This window comes from Pseudopodoces humilis, chromosome 10 (genome assembly GCF_049639895.1).
Source record: "Pseudopodoces humilis isolate 2021_Gansu_Grassland_sample_001 chromosome 10, ASM4963989v1, whole genome shotgun sequence".
In the NCBI taxonomy this organism is placed as follows: Eukaryota; Metazoa; Chordata; class Aves; order Passeriformes; family Paridae; genus Pseudopodoces; species Pseudopodoces humilis.
Genome location: NC_142209.1, coordinates 10,612,741 through 10,639,292, shown reverse-complemented (window position 1 = coordinate 10,639,292; position 26,552 = coordinate 10,612,741). Strand labels below are relative to the sequence as shown.

At 39.4% G+C, this 26,552-nt stretch overlaps 1 protein-coding gene across 5 annotated transcripts; it reads right to left on the bottom strand.

Annotated features, from left to right (window-relative positions):
* Positions 1-80: 80 nt before the first annotated feature.
* Positions 81-26,331, bottom strand: WDR47 (WD repeat domain 47). 5 transcript variants are annotated; one of them, XM_088060575.1, is made up of 16 exons: positions 26,084-26,331; positions 21,096-21,158; positions 19,549-19,715; positions 17,886-17,969; positions 17,266-17,350; positions 14,857-15,659; positions 12,283-12,406; positions 9,558-9,736; positions 9,198-9,455; positions 8,620-8,695; positions 7,250-7,407; positions 4,462-4,631; positions 3,417-3,587; positions 2,891-3,022; positions 2,053-2,271; positions 81-1,473 (listed from the first exon to the last, which is right to left on the bottom strand). In XM_088060575.1, exons 3-16 carry the CDS (start codon positions 19,704-19,706, stop codon positions 1,331-1,333), a joined length of 2,760 nt encoding a protein of 919 aa, XP_087916701.1. In that variant the 5' UTR covers positions 19,707-19,715; positions 21,096-21,158; positions 26,084-26,331; the 3' UTR covers positions 81-1,330. The 5 variants fall into 5 exon arrangements, with proteins under 5 accessions (XP_087916701.1, XP_014106396.1, XP_087916700.1 ...); XM_014250921.2 differs by lacking the exon at positions 26,084-26,331 and adding an exon at positions 25,290-25,444; XM_088060574.1 differs by lacking the exon at positions 21,096-21,158.
* Positions 26,332-26,552: the final 221 nt, after the last annotated feature.

The window sequence follows — 26,552 nt, the reverse complement described above, 5'->3', positions numbered from 1 at the left end:
TAAATCATCGGCTGAACTGTTGTATCACAGTTGGATTGAGGCATTATAAACCAAGAATTAAAAATAACAGAGAAAACGGGTGCAGGTGTTGGAGGTCTTTATTGAGATTATAGCACAGATACACTTCTATAATTACCTTTCCACTTTTATACGATAGTTAAAAATGCTTGCTACAGTGCACATATAATTTAGTAACCAGGAGAATCCAAAATCTAAATGCAGTTCAAATAAATAAATAACCTAAAGTTAAGGTTTATATTTTAAAAAGTAAAAGGAACTGTACAATATGAAAATATAACAATACATGAACATTAGAATCTAAAGTTTTGTAGAAATAAAACTGCAATTTCCCATACATAAACAGTGCAAGAAATGAAATTCAGATAAGCTTCTGAATTGTGAATTTAAACAATTCTTAAATTACCATGCAGACATAGCATTTTAAGCCATGCTGGTTTCTATTACAGCATTAATGGTATCCCTTTTACTTGAAAAATTGATAGCCATTAAGCTCACTGTGACAACTGCTGCCAATCCACTCTTTTCTACAGTACATTATACACAGAGGTATTCTGTTGCATTCAAAAAGTAAAATATTACATGTTTCTACTGAAAAAGTCAATATTTTACTTTTCCCCCCTCCAACATGTTAGCTGGTTCAAAACAATGTCATGTAGTAAAAACAGCAACATTTTTCCCCAGGTTAGATGAAAAAAAAGAAAATCCCCCACTATATAATGGACCATAATCAAGAAGTGGTTACTACCTAGCCAACCTTTAAAGTTCAGATTTATTTTTACTAAAAACGTTGAAACTGTGGAGATGTTATAAAGTTTGAGCTCTTGTTTAAAAGTGATGAATACAATAAACCTGAAAAAACAGTGGAAGTAGTTTTTCTTTTATGTGTTAAACTAGTTACATACAGACCTGATTAAAGTGTTCCTCATCTTAAGTTTCTATACAAAATTCTCATTGAGGCAAAGAACAAGGAATGCAATTAATACCAAACTGTAAACACATCATTCATGTTACTGAGTGCACATCAACAACAGAAGAGTTCTCCTCATAGACTTTGGCAACAAGACTACAATAGGTCACAGCAGCATGAGTTCAACATGGAAGACTGGAAGCACTGCAAAAGAATATACTAAAAACACCAAGACCTCCTAGAAACCAGAAAAATCAGTGACAATTGCCTCTCTCTCCTCTTGATAAGACACTCTCCTGCTCAACTGCTGCTCTCTCAAAGCCGCATTATTATTACTTGTTTTGACAATTCTGTAGTCTCAGGTCTCTGTGCTTTAGCTGCATAGTTGCCTTTGTTTGCACTCTAACCATTGTAGGTCCAAAGGGTTACAGTTCTGTCTGCAGAAGATGACAAGAAGGAAAGATCTTGCGTGTGCCACCTGCACTGAATAACTTTGTCCTTGTGCTCCCCTACCACCATCAGAGGAAGCTGCTTTGTCAGGTCCCCTGTGGAAAGGAACAGAAATCACTTATTTCAGGAATCCATTTCCCAGCTCTTGAGTGGAGGGGTTTTTAATCTGTTTGCTTACTTAAAGCTTACATCTATATTTCACTTTATAAAGTATACCTGACCCCCCTTTCTCTCTCACACAGAATAAAAATGAGAATTACTATATTTTTTTAGGGCTTTGTTTAAGGGTCAATTTTATGAATGCTGTCTGAAAGCAATGGCCATCTCATCAGGCAAGAATGTTAATCAGTGGTTTTACTGTAATGTGACCCTCACTCCAAAACAAGATTCAGTTCTTACTGAATCTTACAGCTTACACTTTAAGCACCACAACTAGCCAATTTCCACCAGACACAATCATATATATACACATCCAACCTTTGAAAGCTCTACTATTTTTTTCCCCTTTTAAAGTAAAACCTAATCCTTGAGCCAAGTTCTCAACGCCAACAAAACCCCAATCACAGAATAGGAATCACAGAATCACTAGGTTGGAAGAGACCTCTAAGATCATCAAGTCCAACCCAGCCCTTCCTCCCACAGGAAGTCAGCCTGTGACCCTTTACTTGTGTTACCTTGCAGGTCTGTCACCTTGATCTTCATGTCATAGGAACCGGTGAGCAGGTAGTGTGCACCTGGGGAGAAGCGCACGGAGCGCACGTCGCTGGCATGGGGGTGGTAGCTCTGCACCATGCGGCCCCCACGGATGTCATACAGCATGCAGCTGGAGTCCTCCTGGCCCGTGGCCAGAAGCCTGCCACTGGGATCCACTGCCACTGAGGCTACAGCACTCCCTGCAGGACCACAGAAACCCCAACAATCCCACAGCAGCGTTAGCTGCATTTTTGCAAATAGCCAACTTGTTTGGTTGTTTTTTGTTTTGTTTTGTTTTTACACACAAACATGCATTGTGAAAGAACACCGAGAGCTGGCCTCAAATTTAAGGTGAGCATACCCAGCTTAGAATAAAAAAAGTCTTTATGTTTGTTTGTCTGCACTAAAACCTCTGAAGCTGTCACACTTGAATCATAGCAAAGACATTATTAAAGCTGCATGAAGTATCTGTTCCATCACAGGAAAGTCACTCTTATGAAGTAATGTGGAATACTGCAAAGAATTCACCCTGGCCCTAATGTTTCAAGGACTTCAGTTTGGTTGCTGTATTTGAACACACTTAGAAGTGTCTGTTTGAAAGTCATAAGGCAAAAGCACTACCTATCTTCTGAAAGGAAATACTTTAGGAACAAACAAATGAACCAGCCCCAAAGGCATAGATATCCTCTCAGGTTCTTCCTTTAAGCCAAGCCACCCTTCTAAGCAAGAACCTCCCCTTACATTCACTCTATACTATCTGGACATCTTCAAAGTCTATTTTCATGGCACAATGATTAGAAGCATAATCGCAAGTCTTGCCTGTTCCATGAAACGTTGTTCCCACAACACGAACACAGCTTGGCACTCTCAAATCCCAAAATCTTACAGTCTTGTCTTGGGATCCAGATGCAATCATCCAGCCACTCCACGTATAAAGTGCTAAAATATGTCCTGTGAACAAGAAGAATTCTTAATTTGATTAAGCGCCATTAACCCAACACTGAAATATTACAGTTGGGATTATTTTTTGCATTCAGAGACTTAATAATCCCATGGAAAACCCGCATGTTGAGTGATCCAGTGCACCAGTATATGGCAATACCCAGCTTGCTGTTTTCTCTGGAATGAGGTGTGCACTGTCTCCATTTAGATTAAAAGCAAACATTTAACAACAAACACTGTCCACCTCCCTTCAAAATATCTCTAGAGCAATTGGGAGAGGGGAAAAAGAAAAAAAGCCTTGCTAAAAAGAAAAACACAATGACTTTAAACCAAACCAGCCCAAGAACTTTATTAGAATATAACACAAAGTTAGAAAGTGTGACAGAAGCCACGCTGTACCTACCAGTGTGACCACTTAGGGCATGCAGGCCTTGTCCACGCTGACAATCTGTTGTGTAAATATTACAGTCCCCTGCTCCAGCACTTATTAAAATAGCACCACCACTTTCCGGGCCTTCCATAAAAGCCAGGTCTCTGATTGTCCCATCGTGCATGCTGAATTCCAAATCTGGTCCTAAAATAATTTAAAAATAAAGGAAAAAAAGATAATATATACTTTCTTTGTTAGTGTTGTGCTCCATAAAGTGCCTAAAGAGATAATACAGAGTATTTTAGGCAAGGGTGAACATGGCACCAAGTACAAATATGGCTGTGCACTTCAGCACAGAACACACTATTTCAGTTACTCCAGTTTAAACAGAATCTCTAAGAATCTTGGGTTTGAGTGTTGCTTGAGCTTCCTACTTCCTAAAGCTTTGGAAAATGTACATAGACCACCACCACTGCCAAATGCAGTCATGGTTTCTTAGAGAGTACACTTATTTCTTTTTGTAAACTGGTGAACTCAAAAGGTTCTCTTCGCCAGGAGGAAAAAAAATCATTGAGAGTACTGAACTACGAAGGACAAGGCAGCCTAAGCTCAAACCAGAAAAGATGAGACCCACATTCAACATATTGGTTAGGAGGGGTGGGCATGGAAAGTAGTAATTGCTGGGACAGAAAACTTTTTATGATGGGTGAGAAGAAAGAACTAGGCAAGAGAAAAGGGAACTAGAAGTGAAAATAAATTCTTAGTGACAACCAAGCTCTAGAAGTGGGTAAGAACATCTGGTTGTTTTACTGTATATGGGGAGGAATTCGCCAGAAGATAGAATACCAGAGTCTTGCAAAATGAAACGAAAACACAGCCACCCAACCCAAACAAGACCCTAAAGAACATTTTAAACCACACAGTGGGTCTTTGCAGGACAGAGACCACAGTGATAGTAAAAGGGAAAAGAGACTGAATTAAAATATCGGAATAAAACGTCAGTGTAAACTGAATGGTTTTGACAAATACTGGACAGTAACTGAAAATAAATTCTTTGAAATAAATATACACACATTACCTGTTGCATTACAAGTTTCTGCATTAAAAGGCAGCACTTTCACATATTTATCATTAGAACCAGTAGCTAACAGCTGTCCACAGGGACTCCAGGCTACACAGTAGATTGATCCTTTATGATGCTTATTCCTCTTGAAGCGAACTACAGGTTGTTTAGGAGTATTATAAGCACTGGTAAAAGCAAAAAATAAAATAACAACAACAAAAAAAATAAACCAAACATCATATTTCCTTTTATTTCTAAGGGAAACAAAGTATTCTAAAATGAAGGTACTATTTTTCTGTTATTTCAGGTAACATGAAATTCACATAACTACTTGCACTGAAACATATACATGTGATCAAAGACAAAAGGACCTTCTCATTTTCTCCTCATCTTCCCATTCTATCTGTGACTGAATGTGCAAAAAAGACCTTATCCAGTCCCTTCATCTGTAAAGGGTTGATATAGATAAAATACAGTAATTACTAGCTGTAGGACAACAAAACATTATCCCCAGAGACCAAAACTGGTGTGAGTGTTCTCTGCATCCTTCATATGTCAACAACTTAATTCTATGGCCACTTTTGAATATGCACAAGTTAAATTAAGCAATAGTAGGCCAAGCCTGTGCAAAAAAACCCAGATTTGCCACTCTACATTAATGCAAGAATCCTGACAGCACCTAAATACACCATGGATTATTATTTGTAAAAGCATATCAGCTTTACATGCTGCTGAAATAAAAGCAGTGGTCCCAGTAATTTACATTTCCTTGATTGCAATGAATTACCTTCCCAAAATGCTCTTTTCCTGCTCTCACAGCAGGAGTAAATCAAGTACTTAGGATAAAGTATTGCAGTATCCACATCCATATCACTCCAGCAACATCAACAGGAGAAATCCAACAAATTAAATTGTTATTGAAAAAATTCATAAACCCTATTATAAATACTTGAACAGAAGAGGCAGAGAGAAAAGACAGAAGACAATCATCCAAGCCTGTTGAACAACTTTAGAGTTAAACATCGCTTTAGTAAAGAACACTAAAGTAAATATACACAGCAGCTGATTTTCTTTCGTTGCCAGAGAGGAAATCTATTACAGACTAACCTAAATCAGGATCATTCAACACACTACAGAGCTTCCTAAATGGCCTAATGCCTTATCTCACACTCTGAGTTTGGATTCACCACATCTTAAGAGCTGAGGATCACTGACTCTATGAGGACATGGAAGCACCTATCCAGGTCAGAGACCACACACTGCCAATCCATTGCATGGAAGCACTGTGATTATTTGAGCGACATTTGCAGAACTGTAACACATATCTGTCAGTGTTTAAGATTAAAGGTGTGCAAAAACGCCCACACTACTATTATACCTTTAGACAAAGGAAAAAAAACAACTCCAAATCAACCTGTCTTGAATAATTCATCAATCTGAAGGACAAGTAAAAAAAATGTTTGATAGGCCCAACAGAGCTTCAAAGATTCTACACAACCATAGCTCTTTAAAAAGCACATAATTTTGAATGCATGTCTAGACTCATGTTGTTACAAGGGTTAGAATATCTTTAAGATAATGTAATCTCTCTGCTAACTTGTAAATTTCATAATGAAGTATTTTAGGCAAACTGTAAGCATAGCTAAATCAAGAGTATGTGGAAGAATTACAAGTTCAGAATTAAGGAGGTCTCAGAATTCCTTTCATGTCCAGATGCACTGTGTCTCCTGTCACATCAGATTGTGCACTGCAAGTACAACTAAGGCTACAGAGTTGCTCAAACCTTTCCCAAAGAGCAAAATAAGCAGCTGCGCAGGAACCAACATGTTTTGCACTGCTTACCAGTCAAGAAGCTGTTTGGTCTTCATGCCCAGTAAGCTGCCTTATATTAGGTAACAGAAATGAATTTGGTTTTTTGTTGTGTCATACATTTCTCATAAATATTTTGGAATTAAACTTCAAAGGCTACCTTATTGATGATATTTAAGGAGGAAAAGAAAAATCAGATTACTTTTTGAACATACTGGAAGCCTGAATATCAGTCCTAAAGTGGGAAGATGTCCCAGATGAAATCACCATGCACACTTGTAGCTCCCTATAAAACTGTGATGTTGTAGATGCTTGCACTTCTCCCCTCCTCCCAGAAAATAATTTAAATGGAGCAGAATTAAGGAGATTATTATTGATGTGGCAATATTTATTTTCAGGTACATCTTCCCAATCCTATTAAAAAAATGGGTGGAAAGAAAACTGAAAATACAGGGGCACAGTAAACCACAAATGGTGCTTTTTCTGTCAAGGAATCAATATACCTAGAAAACAATGTCCAGAGTGAAAAACATGTCAACAGACATGCTCTGGAAAGTTTTGCTGTAAAAGTCAAGAAGATATAACTTTCCCTACTGTTAAATCTGTCCTCCTGCCAGAAACTGAATCTTGTGAAGCCCAGCTTGTGTTGGCCTGGGAACTGACACATGCTCTCTCTCACTGTTACAGCTGGAATATCAGCACCACAGGCAAACAAATGAACTCAAAGAAGCCTAACTGCTGAGACAAAAAATACCACTTTTATAAGGAAATGTGTGGTCTTGTGGCAACACAGCTTGCAAGTAATAAAGACAGCAAAGAAGTAGCCCACAAATATACAAGCACTTCAGCACATCACCTTATTTTTGTTTAACAAATATCCTCCAAGGAGGATATTGCTGTATTTATGACAATAAAGGTATGTGAAGTAGAGGTATCTACAGGAGAAAGAAGGGCTACGATATAGAAGAAGAAATTACTATATTAGCTTTCTTACCTTGGGTCAATTACTTCTGGATAGGCACAAACTCTCAAAGTTTTAGAGTTGGAACCAACAGCATATAAACTCCCACTGGGATGAAAGGCCACAGCTCTGACAGCTTGTGTGTCTTCTAGAGTATTAATGCAAATAAACTGCTTTTTTGATTTGTCATCCTGTGTAGAAGGGTAACAGTAAAATTAGGTTCTTCTGTGTAAAACTGGACATTTTAAAATAGATGTGACTGCTTTGTGGACCACTGTAAAGCTACTGTAGCCAAGTATTAACAAATAGCACAGCAGGCTGGATCACACTAGTACAATTTTGTAAACAATGTCTACTCCCAGTCCGAGAATGCTCTTGAAGCTCTTTTCTTCAACTAACTTTTACAGATAACATTAATTAGTATTTCTTATTCTCCCTCCAGACTTCCACCTGCTTTTTCTTCTAAACAGCCCTCTTCAGATGAGTAATACTACTGTTTATTTCTGTCTAAACACATTTAATCTGTGTGAAACTTGCAAGGGGAACAAAGCTGCCTTTTTACTGAAAACAGTTCAAGTCAAACAGTTTCTAAACCAAATATAATATTAAACATAGAATCAGATTTTCACCCTGTATGTAACACAAAGTTATCATTAAATTATGCTAAGCTTTATTGTATCGTCCTCCTTGTGACTTCATGACCACCCTTCTAAGACTATGAATTTTACTTATGCAGAAACTTTGGAATGTACTTATTGCAGTTATTTCCCTATTAACTTTTCCCCTGGTTTTTCAGATCATACTGACACTGAGACCAACAATCAAAATTTTAACCTGGAAAACACAAAACAATGGTTGTAACAGACATCCCGTTGGAACATCTGTTGTACAAGGAGAAGCTGAAAGAGCTGTTTGGCCTTGAGATCAGAAGGGCTTTTCAGGGTGTGCAAGTGTACATCTCACCAGTGTATATAAACACGTGACTGGGGCAGCGAAGAAGATGGAGCAGGACTCTTAGTGGTACCCAGTGAAAGGACTGGAGGCAATGAACACCAAATAAAATAAAGCAAATTCCACTTCAACTTTTTTGGTGCTTTAAAAATACTGTGAGGGTGGTCAGACATGGGATGAAGTAGCCCACAAAGGCTGGGAACACCCTCAATCCTAGGAGAGGCTCAAAACCCAGCTGGACCCAGCCCCAAGCATCCTTGCTCTTTTGAGCAGTGCATTTGGATTCAGTCTCCAGATGTCCCCCTTCCAATCTCAACAGTTCTGTGACTGTAGGCACTGCACCAACCAAAACTCATTCTAAATATCTCTTAACAGTAAGAGGATGCCACACTCAGGATTAAGTACTGAAACTTTTGATAACACACATGGTAAAAGACAACAAGAAAACTCACCTCATCACCTCTTGTCCTAGATAAATTCCCTGAAGAGTCTTCTGACTGTGGCTGAGTGACAGCATGTTCTGATGCACTGTTTTAATTTGGTGAAGTGTTTAACATCACGAGACAAAACAACAAGATCAGGGACAGATTTTTTTGTTAAGTACTTTTCAGACTAAAGTTGCAGTTTCAGTCATTCTCAGAACTGACTAATTTGTGTGAAGTGTTATACACGTCTGAATCATGGGCATTATTTTCCCTTCATCTAGTTTGTATTTCAAAAAAAACCTTCAAGAAACTTAGAATAACACAAAATAAACAAGAACTATACATATAAGATGGAATAAAAAGTCCAAAATTAAAAACAAGCATAAAATGTAAGCCATAACAAATAACCACTATTCCTCATGCATGCTGTAAAAAAAACCCCGAAAAAACCACAACACTTTATAATTCCTACATAAATATTTAGAAAATGCTGATCATGAGCTTAATCCTATCCAATGACAAATTCATTTGATAGCTAAAGATAAATACAAACAGCCCTCCCACTATGCAAGCAGAAGGATCCTGAATGCTCTCCAGTAATTTACCTTTGATTTCCCTGTACAGGTGACTCTTCAGGAAACGGTATCTGATTAGCTGATCCACACTTGCGAGGAGTGCTTGTATTAAGATTTGGGCTATCAGTTGTTATCCTCTGGCTACCATCTGAAGGTGGCGATGTGAAGTTACTTGCTGGATTGGTAGATGCAACCCCTTTGCTCCCATTACATTGCTGGCTAAGTGTTTGTACATCATTTCCAAGACTGTCCATACCCATATTTAATTCTCCTAGTTTCTGGATAGATCTAATAACAAATGACAAGTTAAGAAACCCAAACCATTAAACCAGGTAATTATGAGAACTTACAGAGGGATATGGGTGGGTAGAAGAATGAAACTTCGCCAACCTGTTAAGAAACTGTTCAGTAAGGTTCTGTTGCTGGTCAGCTCCATCTTCTTGATTGACTCCTCCTTCTAACAACATCTGCTGATACAACTGTCGCTGCTGCTCTTTCTGCTCTAGGTGCTGCTGGTAACGTAGTCTTTGTCTGTAGTATTCCTGAAACTGCTCTGTGGAATCACGAAGCTGAAAAGAAATGAGAATCAAAGATCAAATTAAAATAGTCTATTGTGGTATTTAACATAAATATTTACTTTCTGGTTCAGTATTTCAACACATGCATCAAAAAGCCAGGAGATTCATGTCTGAGGAGTGATGATTTCATTCTTCCTTAAAACCAGGCACAATTTACATATTAAAAAGAGAAAGCACTGCCAGGCTACACTACTCATGGTTGAAGTAATCCTGACATAATTCTGAAGGAGACTGCTCTTCCCTAAAAAACTTGGGAAGTATTACTTAAGATCAAAACAAAAAAGTGTTTGAAAATTGAAAATAAAACCCAGAAAACTCTGTTAGCCATACTTTCATTATAAATTTAGTATTTTCTGCCAGGCTGACACCTCCCTGCCATCAGTCTGCAGACTCAATTTACCTCTCCCAGCAGCAGTGGTCTATCCAAGTGTTATATTTCACTTTTGAAATGGGTGCCTTGTTTTAACTCTAAAACTCCTTATTTTCTAGACCAAACCAACACTTGAACTTCCTCATACTCCTTTCTCCTTTACATACTTTCATTAGCTCCCCACACTGCCAGCTGCCTTCTGCATTCTCAAACCTTATTTTTCCTTCACTTCTCTGCTAACATCTGAAAAAAAGATGAAAATGAACAAACATAAAGGGCCAAAAGCACTTTAGTCTGAGGCCAGATTATCTACACTGAACTGTCCTACATTTTCTGAAGAAAAAAACTAAACTGTGTATTTACCTAATAGAAAAAAACAGAAAAATACTAATAGAAAAAATAGTAATGGTAAAAAAACCCCTTGTGTGGGTTTTTTATTTGTTTTCTGGAGTGACAACTTTGTCATCTGATTTAAAATTGTACACAGACATCCTCATAACTTTGCATTAGTTCAGACAATTCATACACATTCTGTCTTTGTAACAGCCTTTGCATTTCTTCTATTAACAATTACTAACAATACTTGCATTATGATTTTTTGTTCTCTGGCACAATTTTTTTTTGATTTATAATGGATTGCCTAGTGCTGTTGCATTTGCAAAATATTTACCACCTTAGGTTTCCCATAGTGAATACTTGCAATTCAGAAACTCCAAAGCTATTGACAGAAGCCAAAAGCATTCATTTCCTGTACTTGAAATTCATGAACTACTCTCTGGTTATCCTCCTAAACAAGAAGTATATTTTTGTCTATACTTCTTTCCATGATTGATACTTGTTACAATTTTATTCAATCTTTTGATTTCTTGTATTCTGTGCCACTATTTCCCAACTAACATGCAAACCTAAAACATGTTGCCCAGAAGCTTTATTCTTTAGACCCTGGCTTCTAAATCAACCTCTACAGGAACACATCAAAAACAAACCTCTGAAATGAAGCTTAAATTAATTTCTTACTTCTACATGTATTGTACATGTACACCAGTATGATGTGGAAAACAAAATAAGATGAAATTGCACCAGATACTACATTCTTTTCTACTAATGTATAACAGCCTGGCCAACATCTTCATCACAGAACCTCCTGTCCTCATTCTCTCCTACAAATTCTGTTTTATTTTTTCTCCTCTTGAAGCCTGCCCTGTTCTATACCTAGCTATACTCTTCCTTCCCTTTCAACACGCACACAAAACACCACTGCAGAAGAGGTGTCACTCAAAGTCCTTGATGGGAGTGAAGTCCTCAAATGTGGAGGACTTTGTTAATCTTACAGTAGACTCCACTGCCTCACTCAAGTACCCAGAGCCCACCAGAACACAGCCCTATCAAAGCTAGGCTGGTTTTCAATCCCACAAGATGTCACAAACCAAAACAAAGTTTACCTAAGAAAATCAAACCTGAGTCTGCAAACAGAACAAACAGCACACTTAATGCTATTTTTCACTAACAAATTTAGAGACCGGTATTTAACTGTGGAAAAAGAATCTAATAGATAATTGTTTTCATCGTTCCTTATGAGCTATTATTTCACTTACCCCATATTGCTGTTAAGGAAAAAAAAATACCAAAAGATGGTTAAGGCATAGGCCTTCAAAGATGAATCAAAAAAAGGTTATCAGATTCTGAATAGCAAAGATGTATTTACGAGGGAATTGCCTCATTTTAATTTCTCCATCTTCTAGGCAGGAACTGATGTAAAATGACCTACAAAACCTAGTGTTAACACCAAAAATTACAATCTACATGTTAGATTTCTCACTAGAACATGAAGAGCATGCTTAAGCACTGTTTAATCTAACACTGTTGGCTCTTTTTTTTTCCTTCCTTTTAAAGATATACACAACAGTTTAGCTGGACTGCTGATGTGACAAGGCAGTATAATCAGCTTCATTACAGACTCAAATGACAGCAGGACTTTATACAACGGGGAGACAAAAAAGTAGTAGTTTCTTTTACAAGATGCAATATGGCATTTTTATTATAGTAAAAACAAGATTCAAAGCAACCCATTGTCATGCATGAAGCTCTCGACACAAAGGCAAATCATTATGAAGTGATCAGAACCCAGCTCAAAGGGCCTCATTATTTTTAAACAAACAAGCACTACCTCATTTTTGTCTTGTTTGGCTGATCCCTGACTCTGTGCCGCATTGAGCGGTTCATTTTCTGGAGCTGAGCTCTGGCATGAAGTCTCACTGCCAATGGGATGCTGGGGCTCCACAGGAGTATCACTTCTCGCAGCAACATGGAAAAGAAGAGATGCTTAAGTGAGAAAAATTAAGAGTAGAAAATCAAGTGGAGAAAGATAACATTTTAGAGTAAGATCTGTTAAGACACACATGCAAACTACTTAAGTCACATCAAACTGAAGATACTGTTTAGGAAAAAAAGGTCACTTACAATGTGTTGCACTAAAGAAAATTAACTCCCTGACAAAAAAAAAGGCACAGCCAGCTTCCAAAAAGCCTTATTACCATAGCACACTCCAATTTCAATATTTTATCCCTACATTTGAATTGTACATCCTTTAACTAAGTTACTCAATCTTCAATTTCAAAGCAGTTATGTGCACAAAATGTATCTGATATAGCATGAGACTGAACTCTTCTCAAAGATATCAGTTTAATTACCAGTACCAATCTAAATTGATAACTAATACTCATGGATCTTTAACATCCATCTGCTTGAACATTCCTGAAAGTGTAAGGTAGAAAAATTTTTACATTGGTTTTGTTTTTCTTGTATTATAACTATTTCTGCATGGCACTCTTTCCAAAATGGCTTGGCAATGAATCAGTAAACGTGCAAACACATTATAAGCCTTGGATGCCCATCTTCAGTTTTGTCAACTTAAAGTCTTTTACTCGGTGACTTGAAGAAAAGATTTTTTAAAAGTTATTTTGAACTTTTTGGGTACCTCTGTACAATAACAAATGTAACTCAGCTGACTAAAAAACCAATTGCTTAATAAACTCAACTTTTAAGAGAAATACAGTGTTTCTGTCATGTGCAAAAGGAAGCAAGGGTCAGATTTACATAAAGCTCAGCTTCCACCTTTGCAAATATTGCCATTTATGCTGGACACTTCACCTGAAGTTCAATTTTCTTATGAAAAATATAATGCCTTCTTGAAAACTAAGGGTCTGGCCCTATCATTCTAATCCTTTAATTCTGTCCCTCTAATAATAACATTCAAGAGATGTATTAGTAATGAAAAATCATGTTACAAACTACAAACTTCACATTAAAAGGCCTGCATAAAGAACTGCAGCAATTAATCATCTTCTTTAGCCTGCACAATGGTGTTATTTGTGCAGAATTAATCTATTACTCCAATAATAAAAAGGGAATCAAAACCCTCTCAGGAATCAGTTTTAACACTGGACTCTGGTCTACTCACACACATGATAAGGCTTGATACAGATCAGTAAAATTAGAGGATTCACCTTAAACTAGTAAATTCAGGAGGTACACTTAGTAAAAATGTAACATCAGGGATACTTCCATAAGACTTCAGCTACCCAGCTAAAAACTCCAGTTGTGAAAAGCCTGGTAAAACCCATGATTTTAATCGAACAAAACAGCTCCTTTCAAGGGATTAAGATAAATATTAAAACATACATTACTGTGAGTATTTCCATTATTACTGGTGAACTGACATCAGTTTGGTAGTGTTTGCTTCCTTTTTACTGAGTTCAATTACATTTGCTCTTTACCATAACTCAACATATGGAATTATTGCTCCAAGGCAAAACTAATAGAGACACCAGCTGCAGCCTGGATTGATCACCACAGCCCCAAATGTTATCTTCTGGCCGCTGCACCCAAGTGCAGTGCTAGTTACCCATCTGGTCCTCTAAGAGCCAGAAAAGCTAGCAGCTGCTTTCTAGGGAAGTTTGACTATAACCATTAGAAAAGAACAGAACTGCTGATCAAAAGAAAGGCCAGGCAGAAACATGATGATAAACTCTCAACAGATAAGTACCATGCCTCCCAGTTACCAGGCATTTCTCTCAAAAGCCAATTTAAGAACTTATTAATAGCAGAACCCAACTATCTCAAAGTCTGATACAAAAAACATTATTTTCAGCTGCCTTACTAATCTTTGGTTCAAAAATTATGAAGTAAATATTTCAACTGAGCTACTATTGTGACAATTTAAGTGATACAGGAATGTTACAAAAATGGCACACTGTCATTTCCACCGACTTCACTAGGATATGGAAATTGTTCAATTATACTTAAGTAACTAATCTGCAGTGCCAGGACCAAAATTATTTATCCAGATATGAGGACAGAAAGCAATGGAGAAAGAAGATGGGAGTTGCAGCTATTTCACTGCATCCATTTATTTACCTGGAATGGAAGAACACAGTAACGCTGAACACAAACCCTAGCTAGACTATATTATATATTCAGAGCATATTTGCGCTCTGTGCTAGAAAATTTTAAGGCAGCCCAAACTGAATCCATAATGCTCAAACCCAAATATGAAAATCCACTTAAATCATAAAAGCATAAGGAAGAAAACACTCTCTATACAGAGTTTTCATTACAACGGAATTTAAACAACCATATTATGTTTCAATGTTACAATTACATTCAGAGCTACAGTGCAGGTAAGAACACAGAAACAGTGCAACATAAGTTAAGGTAAAAATAGAGCTCTAGCTGCACTTACCGCTCTGGTGACTCTTCAAAAATGCTGTGACATTCAGTATTCTCAAGCATGAGACTCCTGCTGAGATTCTGTACTCCAGGGTAATGGAAATTGGCGAAGGAGTGGGACATGGGAGAAGTTTTGGTCCCGAGGTCCGTGACCCGCTTGTCGTGGTTTGTCAATCCACACGAGAGCCCATCTAAGGCAGGGTTTAAGGAGCGGGTCATGTAAGCGTCCGCTGACTGAGGCCGTCGCATTGGGGATGATGGGTAAGGAGAAAGTTTGCTGATAAGAGGTGTCAGAAGATCAGCATAGGCAGCTTTTGTAGGCTTGAGGAGTTTATCAACATGAATATTAAGCATCTTTTGTTCAAAAGCACAAGAAAACACAGTAGCTGGTAGATTCTGCAGCCACGATAATAAGCTAAGGTCCAAGTCATCACAGCCATTACCGCACAAGAGATCAATGCCCAGCAATACTTCACTTTCTGTGATTTCTTCTCCCGTAGCTTTACTCTGACAGAATTCCACACAACATTCATAAAGCAATCCCTTCATTACAAGCTGAAACAAGCGATTGTTACTTGCTTTGAAGCCAGCCTCACTCAGTTTCCTGTCTGCTGGAATGAACTCTGCCACCATGACACAGGCTTCTTCAAAGCAGTGCACCCGAGCAGTGCTGGGATTCCAGTCCTTGAACTCGGCGTGGTTGGTGAGGCGAGGCAGCGTCAGCAGCAAGCACAGTTTACTGTAGTCTTCCTTAGAGGGACAATACTCCTCCAGCGCATGCAGGCACTGCACGGCCTCTCGCATGGTAAATTCCAGCTATGGAAACATTTAACATCAATACAGTAATCTGCAGTAGATATGTTTCCACAAGAAAAGACTTGAAGAACAGGCAGCAAGAGAATTTGTCTGCTATCATTCATTTATTACTATTACTGATTATATGTTAATTAAAAAAAGCATATAGAGTCTGAAATTGCTGATCCAAGTACACTTACAGAGACAAATTCCTAGATGCTTTGACTTCCTAGAATCCCCCATCCAGTCCCATTTTTTACAGATTTATGGAACATCTTCATGTCACTGCAGGCTTGATGGGCTTAAAATTTTAAATCTGTGACTAAGCAGCTCCAATTGTATTGCAGCACAGAAGGTTACTTCCGTTCTCAAAACCAGCTGACTTATCTTCCCCTTTATTTCTATAACCTATGCCAGTAGCTTTTAATAAAAGCCTTGTAGATTGCTCTAGTTTCCAGTGATTAGCAGCTTTTATACCAAAATTTTCTGTTCTTCAGTCAAAAATGTTAAAATCTCAGAAGATTAAGACCTCCAAATGAATAAGGGACTTTATTACAAAACGTTTTGATACCTAAGAGCCAAGAACCATGTTAAATAGGCAAAACCTGACATTTTTAGTTACATAGATTTAAAAACCAAGTAAAAATCCCCACTTACCCATGTTACCTAGACCCTTCAATACAGCTGCCTTTGACACACAACATGCCAACGCATTTGGTAACATTTACAACAAAATATGGAACATTAATCTCGTTTTTCCCCTCTACTGCTATCCCAGTAACAGTACATACACCTTGAGGAATCAAAGGACTAACACTCCTCCCATTTACAACTAGAAATACAGACTTAGTTTAAACTTTCTCTACTCTGTCAAGAAAAAACCCTGAAGTACAATGTAAGTGTAATGAGTCAGAATTAAAATCAATTCAATCTGGAAAACAAAATCACTTGTCTTAAAACTACTGTCATTCTTCATTTTTGATTTCATAACATTTTTGTCTTAGAAATTTGTTATAACTACATTGTCAACATAAATGAAAAACTGTAACTAATTTCACAATCTGCACACCTTCTTTGCCAGTTTGAATTAATGTTTCTTTCCATATCAAAAACTTATGTCCACAACTCTTGCTGTTTGCAGGAAAAAGTCCTTTGTAAACATATGTGCTCCCTCAAAAAAAACCAACTCTGACCTTTCTCTCCAAAACCAACAGAAATTAAACATAAAATTCATTCAAGCTTTCATCTGGCCCTAACTACCACAATAAATTTCTGTGATTCTGAGGCCTGCTTCAGAATAGTTCTGGGGAAAAAAAATGTAATTAAAAAGAAGAGCCCATTACTTCAGCACAACTGCCTAAAGTAAATCTGAGGGTCAGGACCACAGACATAGCATATGATCACTGATCTACCTGCAAAGTTTCAAGCAACTCTTTCATGTACAACTGTATTTGAGACCAGTGAGCCACACTCACTTCCAAAGAATACTGATTACTTTATCCAGTGTTTATGAAACCAGTTGGTAATAGCTAAAATTTGTGTATTTCATGCTGGGAGCTTCTGCTCTGCCTTCGTTCAGAGACTTTCTGACAACAAAAAAATATCCCAAACCAGAGGCAATTCTTACATGCTGAGGTTCATCTTCTGCTGACATCGCATTGTTCACACATAAGGCTTCCAAGAACTTCTGCTTCATAATAATGTAACGAAACCTGCAGGTGTGATGACAAACACTATAAATCTTGCTCCAGTAGTTAAACATTATTCTAGAGACAAGCAAGCTGTTTTACATCAAATTTCTGAGTTGGGCAAGGAACTCTGATACGAATTTTAACAAATTGGTAACCACAACATATTTTTCTTAAGCACTAAATACTTTTTCCATAATTGCTTTCAGAAGTATTCTATTATAAATATCAAAAGGCTAATTAGAAAAAAAAACAAGTATAGCAATCATATTATGCCTTGAATAGAAGTATGACAGAGCATTTATTAAAAGGTTGTATAACATGTATCCTATTCCTAAAATGTATGGCACATGACAACTCCTTGCAGAGTGTGTGCACATATCTTACATACAAGTTTAAAAACACATGCACACACTTCAGGAACAGCACACAGGCTAGAAAAAAACCACCAAAAACTAAAGTGAAAACTCATAACCACTGTTTTTATAGACAATACTTAGAAATCCAAGTATTTTCCAGAATTCAAAAAACCTGAATGCTGACATACATGCTATTTTACCTTTTCTTGTCAAATTTTTCCATACATTCAAGAGGCTGAATAAATTGAAGAACCTCATCCCACTGGCCATCAAGAATCAATTGCCTAGTAAAAGAAAGGATCATTCCTTGAATGTCACTGGACAAAAACATCCCTTTTCTAAGTAAGCAGCTAATTTAAATACAAAACAATTTAAATACACAAGAGGTCATGAATCTGCTTTGAAAAGTCAATGTTTCACACAGATGACTTGTTAATAAGACTAACAGCACAAAATCCAAGTCTGTTCTCAATATTTTGAAAAAATATTAGAATATTAGAATGACAAAATATTAGAATGCCAAATTTTAAGTGCTTTTAAAAACACATTAAAAAGGACAAAATGGTCCTGTGTCTCATGCTTTACCTGTTTTTCTTATTTAAAACAAAAAAACAGCAAAAAATACCCTACTTGAAGAGTTTGAATAAAGGTATAATTTCAATGAATACACCGAAATTAATGAAAGAGAACTTAAAAATGAGATAATTTTAATCGTATAAATAGAGGGGAAAGGGATGGGAAAACAAAGAGCTCGCATATTAAGCATGTAAGAGGAAGAGCTTGGCAGGAAGGGTGCCGGCACAGGAGCTCCACAGGATCAATGTGCATGATTGCAGAGGTAGAACAGCTCAATTTCTTCATGCCCTCCTATCACACAGAGGTCTTTATAAAAGGCCCAGGCCTACAAGGGAAGGATGAGTTTCTCCAACTAAGCTAACAATGAAACAAAAAAAAATAATCTGATTAATAACTTGAATCTTTCTGCAATTCTTTCTTCGTTTCATTTTAGTTCAATATATATAACTTTAACACAAAGGGAAGACAGGTGAGAAGATTCTTTGCAGTGATAAAATGTATTTTTAAATGTTTCAAGAACAGCTGAATAAATTACTTTCTCATGCTTCAATATTATTAAGTACCTTTGGCCTGAACAGAAAACATCAGTGCTGAAAAACTAGTGTGGATATAAACTGATTCTTTTTAACAATATTGAGGGCAATATCCTGAATGGTAAATCGCACCAACTCTCATGCCTTGATGATTATAGACACTTCCTTGATTGTTGTTAAATTTAAGATAAATCTAAGTATTATTTTGAAATGCACAAATTTTTTGGGAAAAGCTCTGGAAACCACTCATCCTTGATGTTAGCACTAAAATACTGTAAAAACATTCTAGAAGTCAATAATCCACACCTTCAGGGCCATGTGATTGGTAAGCAGATAATGACACATCACAGATGCAAACAGGCCTTGCTTTGCCACCTTATTCATGCCTATAGTTTTCCCCCAACTTAGTCTGCACTGACACTGGCACTTATTAAGGCTCCTTCCCACTTGAATTCATTGGCGTGCCAGAAAAATAACAGTTAAAATTAACAAGCAAACAAAAAAAATGCATGTCAATGCATGCTACTGCTGCCTGGTCAGTGGCTCCAAATGGCTCACAGAAGGATGTCAGTGATTCTAGGGCTGGAACACACTGCAGGGCTGGGCCACAGAATGGGACCAGGAGGAAGCAAAAAAAGATGAGGGCACAAGTTAAGATCTCCTGTTTAGTGGCACAGGGCTGGTGACTGAATTGCAGTCCAACTCCTTTGTTTTCATAAATGTGGTCCTTATGCACCAGAAAAAGAAGTCCTACCTTAGGAAGAGCATGTCATCTGAAAACAAGCCATTAATGACCCCACTTTCTTTCTCAAGTGCCAGCATGCTGATATGAAGCTTCCTTGAGTTCAGAAAATCTAGTATTAGCTTAATTATTTCAGCTTCTTTAACGTTCACTGTTTCTTCAGCCGTCATGGTGGCAGCCTAAAAGGAAAGAAAGAATTTTAGCTCTGATCAATATCTTATTTTCTGCTTGGTTAGCAAATGTTGGCTACCAACAAAACCAAATATGCAGATTTATAGGACAGAACATAGTGGCATTACAAAAATTAAACAAGATTAAGTAATCGAATTTGAGGTTGACTATAAAGCCATAATTAAGATCTACCAATGCACCTGCAACTTTTCCATTTATGTCCTATGCACAAATAAGGGTGCAGATAAACAAATCTACCATGAAATCAATCCTCTAGCAGTATGAAAATATTGTGCTTACTAAGTCTGCAATACGTAAAATTTTCCTCCCTGAAATGCAAACAGTGAAGTTCAAAGAGCATAAGAGTCACTTACTATGTCATCATCTAGAGCTCTCACATATGAACTTAAATATTTCTAACACACATAAAAAGCACAGCACACTAAAAATGCCATCTCTCCTTTCCTTAACTTTGAAGTAGCATGTGACAGCTAAGCCAGGGGTTTCCATTCTTCCTTCCTAAGGATGACTATTTCTGTCTATTCCCCTCATGAAGGATCTAAAGTGGCCTAAGACAGGGACTGCTGGCTGCCTGACTACGCACTCGCTTGTCTCCAGCTTCGTGTTCCTTGCCCTTCCTCAGCCCTCTTCACTTCTGTCCCTGCAGGAGCTTTTCCACCTGCTAATGTAGTTGGATCAGTGTCCTGATGAGCTGTCCAGCCAGCTAGAGAAGGGCCAGCAGGCTGCTTGTTTAAAGCTCCCACAGATACAAGGTCCCAGCTCCCTTGCAACACAACTCCTCCAAGGATATGAGAACTGCAGCATGTACTTCTCTTAGGAAACTTAAATTAAATTCATCTTTTGTCTAAGTCCTGCCTGATTCCCGTAAGATGACAAAGTAGAAGCTGTTGAACTTTCTTTTTCAAATTATAATAAGACTTGACAAGTAACTCCTAAACTGATCTGCTGAAAAGGAACTGGGGATGAGAGGAGGAACCCACTAACACAGCCAATCTACACAGTATCACCTTATCAGGAGCCCTAAAAAACCCAAACCAAATCCCCCCACTGAGCAGCCCTCCTGTAGCCACAAGAATACAAAATTTAACAGCAGGAAAACGTCAGTTTAATCCCATGTTACTACTCCAAAAGGGACAGTGCCTCTTCTCACCTCTGCACTCACCCCAGCCCCACAGTGGGGCTGTGTGCTGAGCCAGACCACTCCTCTGAGCCAGGTGCAACTCAAGCATTTACTCACTCCATGGGCACACGTGCACTAATGCTGACACAAGGATCTAACACAGCTTTGCTCTCTGGCAGTAGCAAAATCTTAACATGACTTTAGTGCACCCTCATAATCAGTTTAAGACCAGAGAAGAAACCAGTACCAGAGCAGAACTTTCAGCAGGAGGCAACAGCCCCAGGAAGGAGAGACACTGGAGCACAGTGATCTGAAAAATAAATAAAGGCAGGAGGAAATGACCACACAGAGCAAGACAATCACAGCCATAGGTTATAGTTCCCAGTGCCTCTCCCTCCTAATTCGAAAGGGGACATAAAAATTGTTCCTAATTCCCTCATTAAATCACTCACTTATGCAGATCCAGCGACTGTAAGACAACCACCTGTGGGCAACCCATCTTACCAGACAACTTAAAAACAGGATGCAGCCGTCGTGTAGCTCATCCTGGGAAAACTGGAGTTAACTAACTAGCTACCTCCTACTAGGGAAAGATGCACAGAATCTAAGTAAGCTTGAACTAACCAAATAAAAAGCTCAGAGTATTAAGAAAAAATTAGTTATTTACCAGAGAGGAAAGGAAGAGACAATTATTCCATGAAACTCCTCATTGATCACCATAAACCAATGTTAGTGAGCTTGAAGGGATACAAAACCTTAGACTTTAATAACGTGGTTTTTTGCAATACTGTCTAAACCCCCAAATTTTCCACCTTCCTCACAACTGTATGCCAAGTTTTTCTGGTAAGTTTTTGCCAGAACATTTGACTAGCAAAGCATTTGATTATAGCAGCACAGTTTATTTTGGAACAACAGAGACCTAGTTGTGCCAGATGAATGGCCTATCTTCTTAAAATGGCTGGGTCTAATTCTCATTTTAGTCACAGAAGATTCCAATCACCAAGTATTTTGATGGGTTTCATGAAAGACACACCCAGAGACCATAAACACACTCTCAGCTAGTAAAGTTAGAAGGAAAAATTAAACTCTGGCTTGCAGAAAGCTTTGGCACAAGGAAGAGAGATACACACACTCACAAATCAAAATCCAGAGCTTGTAGAAAGATGCTTTTTCCTTATGTTTTAGCCCTACTTCAACTTCGCCTTTTGGCAACTGGATATGGATTTTTGGTCCCAGAGAAAAAATTCAACCCCTCCCCCACACACTGAAGGGAAAAAAAAAATCAATACAAATGTAACCAGCAGATTAGTATTAACATCTTAATTCACAACATCATCTAAAGTATTTGCACTTTTTTATTATGCTTCATGACACTAAAGGCTTTTATGTAAACTAACTAACCTCCTTGTCAAAAGACAAAGGCTTAGGCAAAGCTATACTGAGATTCCCCATCAGAAAAAAAAAATCAGACTAAGAATTCCTTTGAAGAAAGGCACACCAAGTACAGCTTTCTTTTCAACAGGCTCTACTGGACACAAGTGTAAACAGGAAGCCACCCTACACAGTTTCAAAGCTTGTCTTAATATTATACTGATGACAAAATGAGCATATTATTCAGTACTTTGATTCAGAGTACATCTACATTATGTAAAATCCAGCATCTCTGAGCTGTCTTCTATTTTCCATTGCAGTTTTTTTAAATTAGAGGTTTGTCCTAAACATAAAGCCCCAGACAATTTGAACACTTAACTTCATTTACTTAATTTTCATAAATCAGGATGAAGAATGGTTGCACCCTCCATATTTGATATAGGACTAGTAACAGCACTTTTGGGGTACAGTAAAGCGTATTACAACATTCAGACTTAGTTTGGATACTGAACTTCTGAAAAAGAAATTAAGTACACTGATAAACTCATCCATTAAGAGTATTATGATAACATTCAGTGTGCATTCCCTGTAAGTGCAACACAAATAGCTAGAAAGGAACAGTAAACCTACTAGACAAGATTTTCAAGTAATTGATGGTTTTTAGTCTGATGAGCTCAGACTTCTCTTATAAGCATTATGCTGTCAAAGTAATAAGAAGCATGCATTTTAGCATGAAATTATACACAGGCTTACACATCACCCTCTATGAGGCTTTCTGACACTCAGTGGTATGTCAGCATGTGTGTAAATAAAATAATTAAAAACCAAAAAGCAGCAGGGAAACTCAAGATTAGAGCTCAAGCTGCATCTTTGGTCCCTCACACTGTATTGTTTTCTACCAGCACATATGGCACATAACGTCACAATCTGATCGGCTCAAGCTCTAATACTCAAGACTGACTGAAGCACAGCATTAGCCTGAGGTATAAAAGAAAGGAAACATGAATTAGAGCTTAATATTTCAGGTGCCTTGTATTAACCATATTTCTGATACAACCTTTTTATCTTGCCCAGTCTTTTCAGAATGGCACTTCTCCATATCTTCCTTCCTTCTCCTGCTCACTCTCTATCTTCTGCTAGTTCTGTATTTAAATTTATTTTCTACATCAAGAAAACAAAAAAACTTCTTGCCACAAAGCTGATACATCTTTAACTTTAATGGATAAGATGTTGCTTAAACAAGCTTTTTGGAACTCAATACCTAATGCTAAATCTCCCAGAGAGAAGCTTCACCTTTGTTTTGTTCTTACTCATGTTGTAAGAATGTGCCAATAGCAAGAACCTTCTTATGGTGTTAAAAGCGTAAGAAAATAACTCTTTAAACATTAAAACATATTTATAGTCACTTATGCATATAAATATACTATTTCAGGTTTATAAACTAAAAGCATCTGAAGATAGGTAGCTTAAAGAGAGAGACTATTTAGTGCATTCTTAGAAGAAATTTAAAATGCACATACATTCACACGATAAAAATGAAAAGTAAAATTTAATATTGAAAAAAACAAATTGTGAAATTCTACAGTAAGTGTTATTCATGTTATTTATCAACTGAAAAATAATCACTTGCCAATAGCATAGAATATACATTTCAAAAACCAGGCAAGGAATATAAAGTCCCTAGCTATTCTGAAATACAAGAAAAAAAAAAAATATAACTCAAATCTTAAGTGTCATGCTGTGAGAGCAGTGACACATTTAAAGGGACACTCAATGCTAAATTAGGAGCCTTGGTTCACTGACAGCTGTGATGCAGACCCAACAACCTCAGCATCTTGGTGAGCTGTCACAGAACACCTCAGTGTGAACAAAGTCATACATATTTAAAAAGCTGGCTATTTTGCATTAAGCTATTTCACTTTTTAATCCACCCCACTGCCACTTCGACTTGACTCCTGTGCCTTCCCAGAGGCCACTCCAGACTTCTGGCTACACAGAGCCCACAGGGCACTCCAGGCCAGTCAGTCTCTAGTGGCTCCAATTCTGAAGTGCCCTCAATCATCTTGCAGTTATCCTATATCAAAATAATTTACAAAAAAAAGAGAAAGACTATAGGCCAGATTTTTATCACAACTGATTCCCACAGCAGTCAGCAAAGCTCGCTGACACCCATTTCATCCTAAGAAATCAATTATCAATTCATTATCGCAAATGAAATGCACTAAGCATATTAAGGCTTTAACAGAAAACCTTCACTAAACTTTGCACAGCTGAACTCTAAGACCTTTTCTACTCCAATACACAGCAAATCGGTGTCCTCTTACACACCAGCCTTTCCTGCCTCACATAGATTTTTCACTGGCTTGCCATCTAGTAATCCATTTTGTTCCCCTGCTAAGATCAGCTGTTGCTCCAGAGCCACCCGGTAATCCTCGTCTCACCACGCTTGGGAGGCGACCGCAGAGCTCTCAGCATTCACCAGTCCCTGTTACAACACCGCACACGCCTTGCCCGGCGCATTCCGCACCGCGAATGACAAAAAGGTGACATTAAATTATGCAATACTTCACATCACAGTGAAAATATAAAGCAGAAAAATACGAAAAGACAAACAACTTCCAAAGGCCAGATATTAACGTATTTTGACTGTAATACCCCGCGTTCTTCCAACATTTTTTTCCCCTCTCCACGCTCGATTCCGTACGAAATCCAGCTCCGCCGGATTTACAGCAGCCGCCCCGGTTAACTGCGCCGCGCCGAGCCCGCATCAGCATTTCGGGAACGTGAGCTCAGCACCAGCGGCGGGCAGTGCCGCCCGGCCCCGGCGCAGCTTCCCGGGGCGGGCCCGGGCACAGAGCGCTGCCCCGGGCCGCACCGCGCCCGGGCTGGCCCGGCCGGGTCACAACAAAGGGGGGGCGGCGCTCGGGCGCCGCCGGCAGCCGGGGCGTTGCGCCCCCCGCGGGGAAACCACGGACGGGCCCCGGGGCCGGCGAGGGCGCAGGGCAGCGCCCATCTGGCGCCGCAGCGGCCGCAGCCCCGCCGTCCCCCGCCCTCCGTCCCGCCCGCTCACCTGCGGGGCCCCGCGGCCCGTGCGCGCCGGCACCGGCGGGGCGGGAGGGGAAGATGGCGGCGGGCCCTGCTGTGCGGCGGGCGGGCCCGGCCCGGTACCGCGCTCTGTCTGGTACTGCTGTCGCTCCGCTCGCTGCCCGCCCGGCGGCGCCCCGGGGACCTCCCGGCGCCGCTGCCGAAGTGGGAAGCGAAAGGGGCGGGTTGGAGCCGCCCCGCCGCGGGGGCGGGAGGGAAGGAGGGAGGGAGGGACAGATGGCGGTGCCGGCCGCGCTGGGCGGGGCCGCTTTGTTCGCGGTGGGTGAACGCGCCCGCCCGGCGAGCGGGGCCGCGCCCCACGCTGAGGGAACGTGGGGCGGGAGCAGGGCAGGGCTGCAGCTGCCGCCCGGCAAGCGCGGTATGCCCCGCATCCCCCGACCGTCCCCCGCCCGCTGCTCTGTCGATGGGAATACTCAGCCAGAGTCCTGTGTCACCTCACAAAGGGCGGCCAGGCCGTGTTACCGGGTCTTCCCGAGCCGTAACCTGCCCTCCGACGCCCCCTGAGGCACCCAGTGCCCACAGCAGCCGAGCCGGGCAGGAGCGGCACTGCCCGTCTGCCACCACCCGGCTTTTTGCTCGTGCGGCGCGGGCTTAAGGCTTGTTGGCAGCACCTCTAAGTGCTCTAACTGCACGAGGTGCTGCCGCGTTTCAGGTCAGCCAGGGATTTTTTTTAGCGTTCTTATGCTGTCATTTGCTTCTTGAGGCTGTCGAGCGAAGCACGTATTCTTTACAGAAATCTTACTAATGCATGTGTGATACCTGTGTTTTATGAGGATGTGTTCTTGTATAATTTGACTCTCAGTTGCTGTGGAGGTATGGCTGACACCGTAGAAGGCTTCAAGCATCAGCCCCTTGTTATCCAAGGGCTCGCATATCTTTTCTTTGTAACTTTCCCATGGGCAGCTCCACGCAGCACTGGCTCTTTCTTTACTTCTCTCTTCCTTCGGGACTGGCTAAGTTCTTTCAGTCCCTTGCAAGATTCCAGCTCCCTTGGCCAGCTAACCCACTCTTTTAGAACTCCCACCCTTATCGGACATAGCTGTGAGGGCAAGGCTGTTCCCAATCTTTAGTAATTGGCACAGCTGCAATTTATCAGGGGCAAGATTGCCTTCAGCACTATTTCTATCTGTCCTCCCACATTCAGTTACATTTTTGTAATTATCAAAAGATAATGGCATCTCAGAGTCATTATGGTGAACAGTCAATGAGGTTGCTCTGTGCTTATATG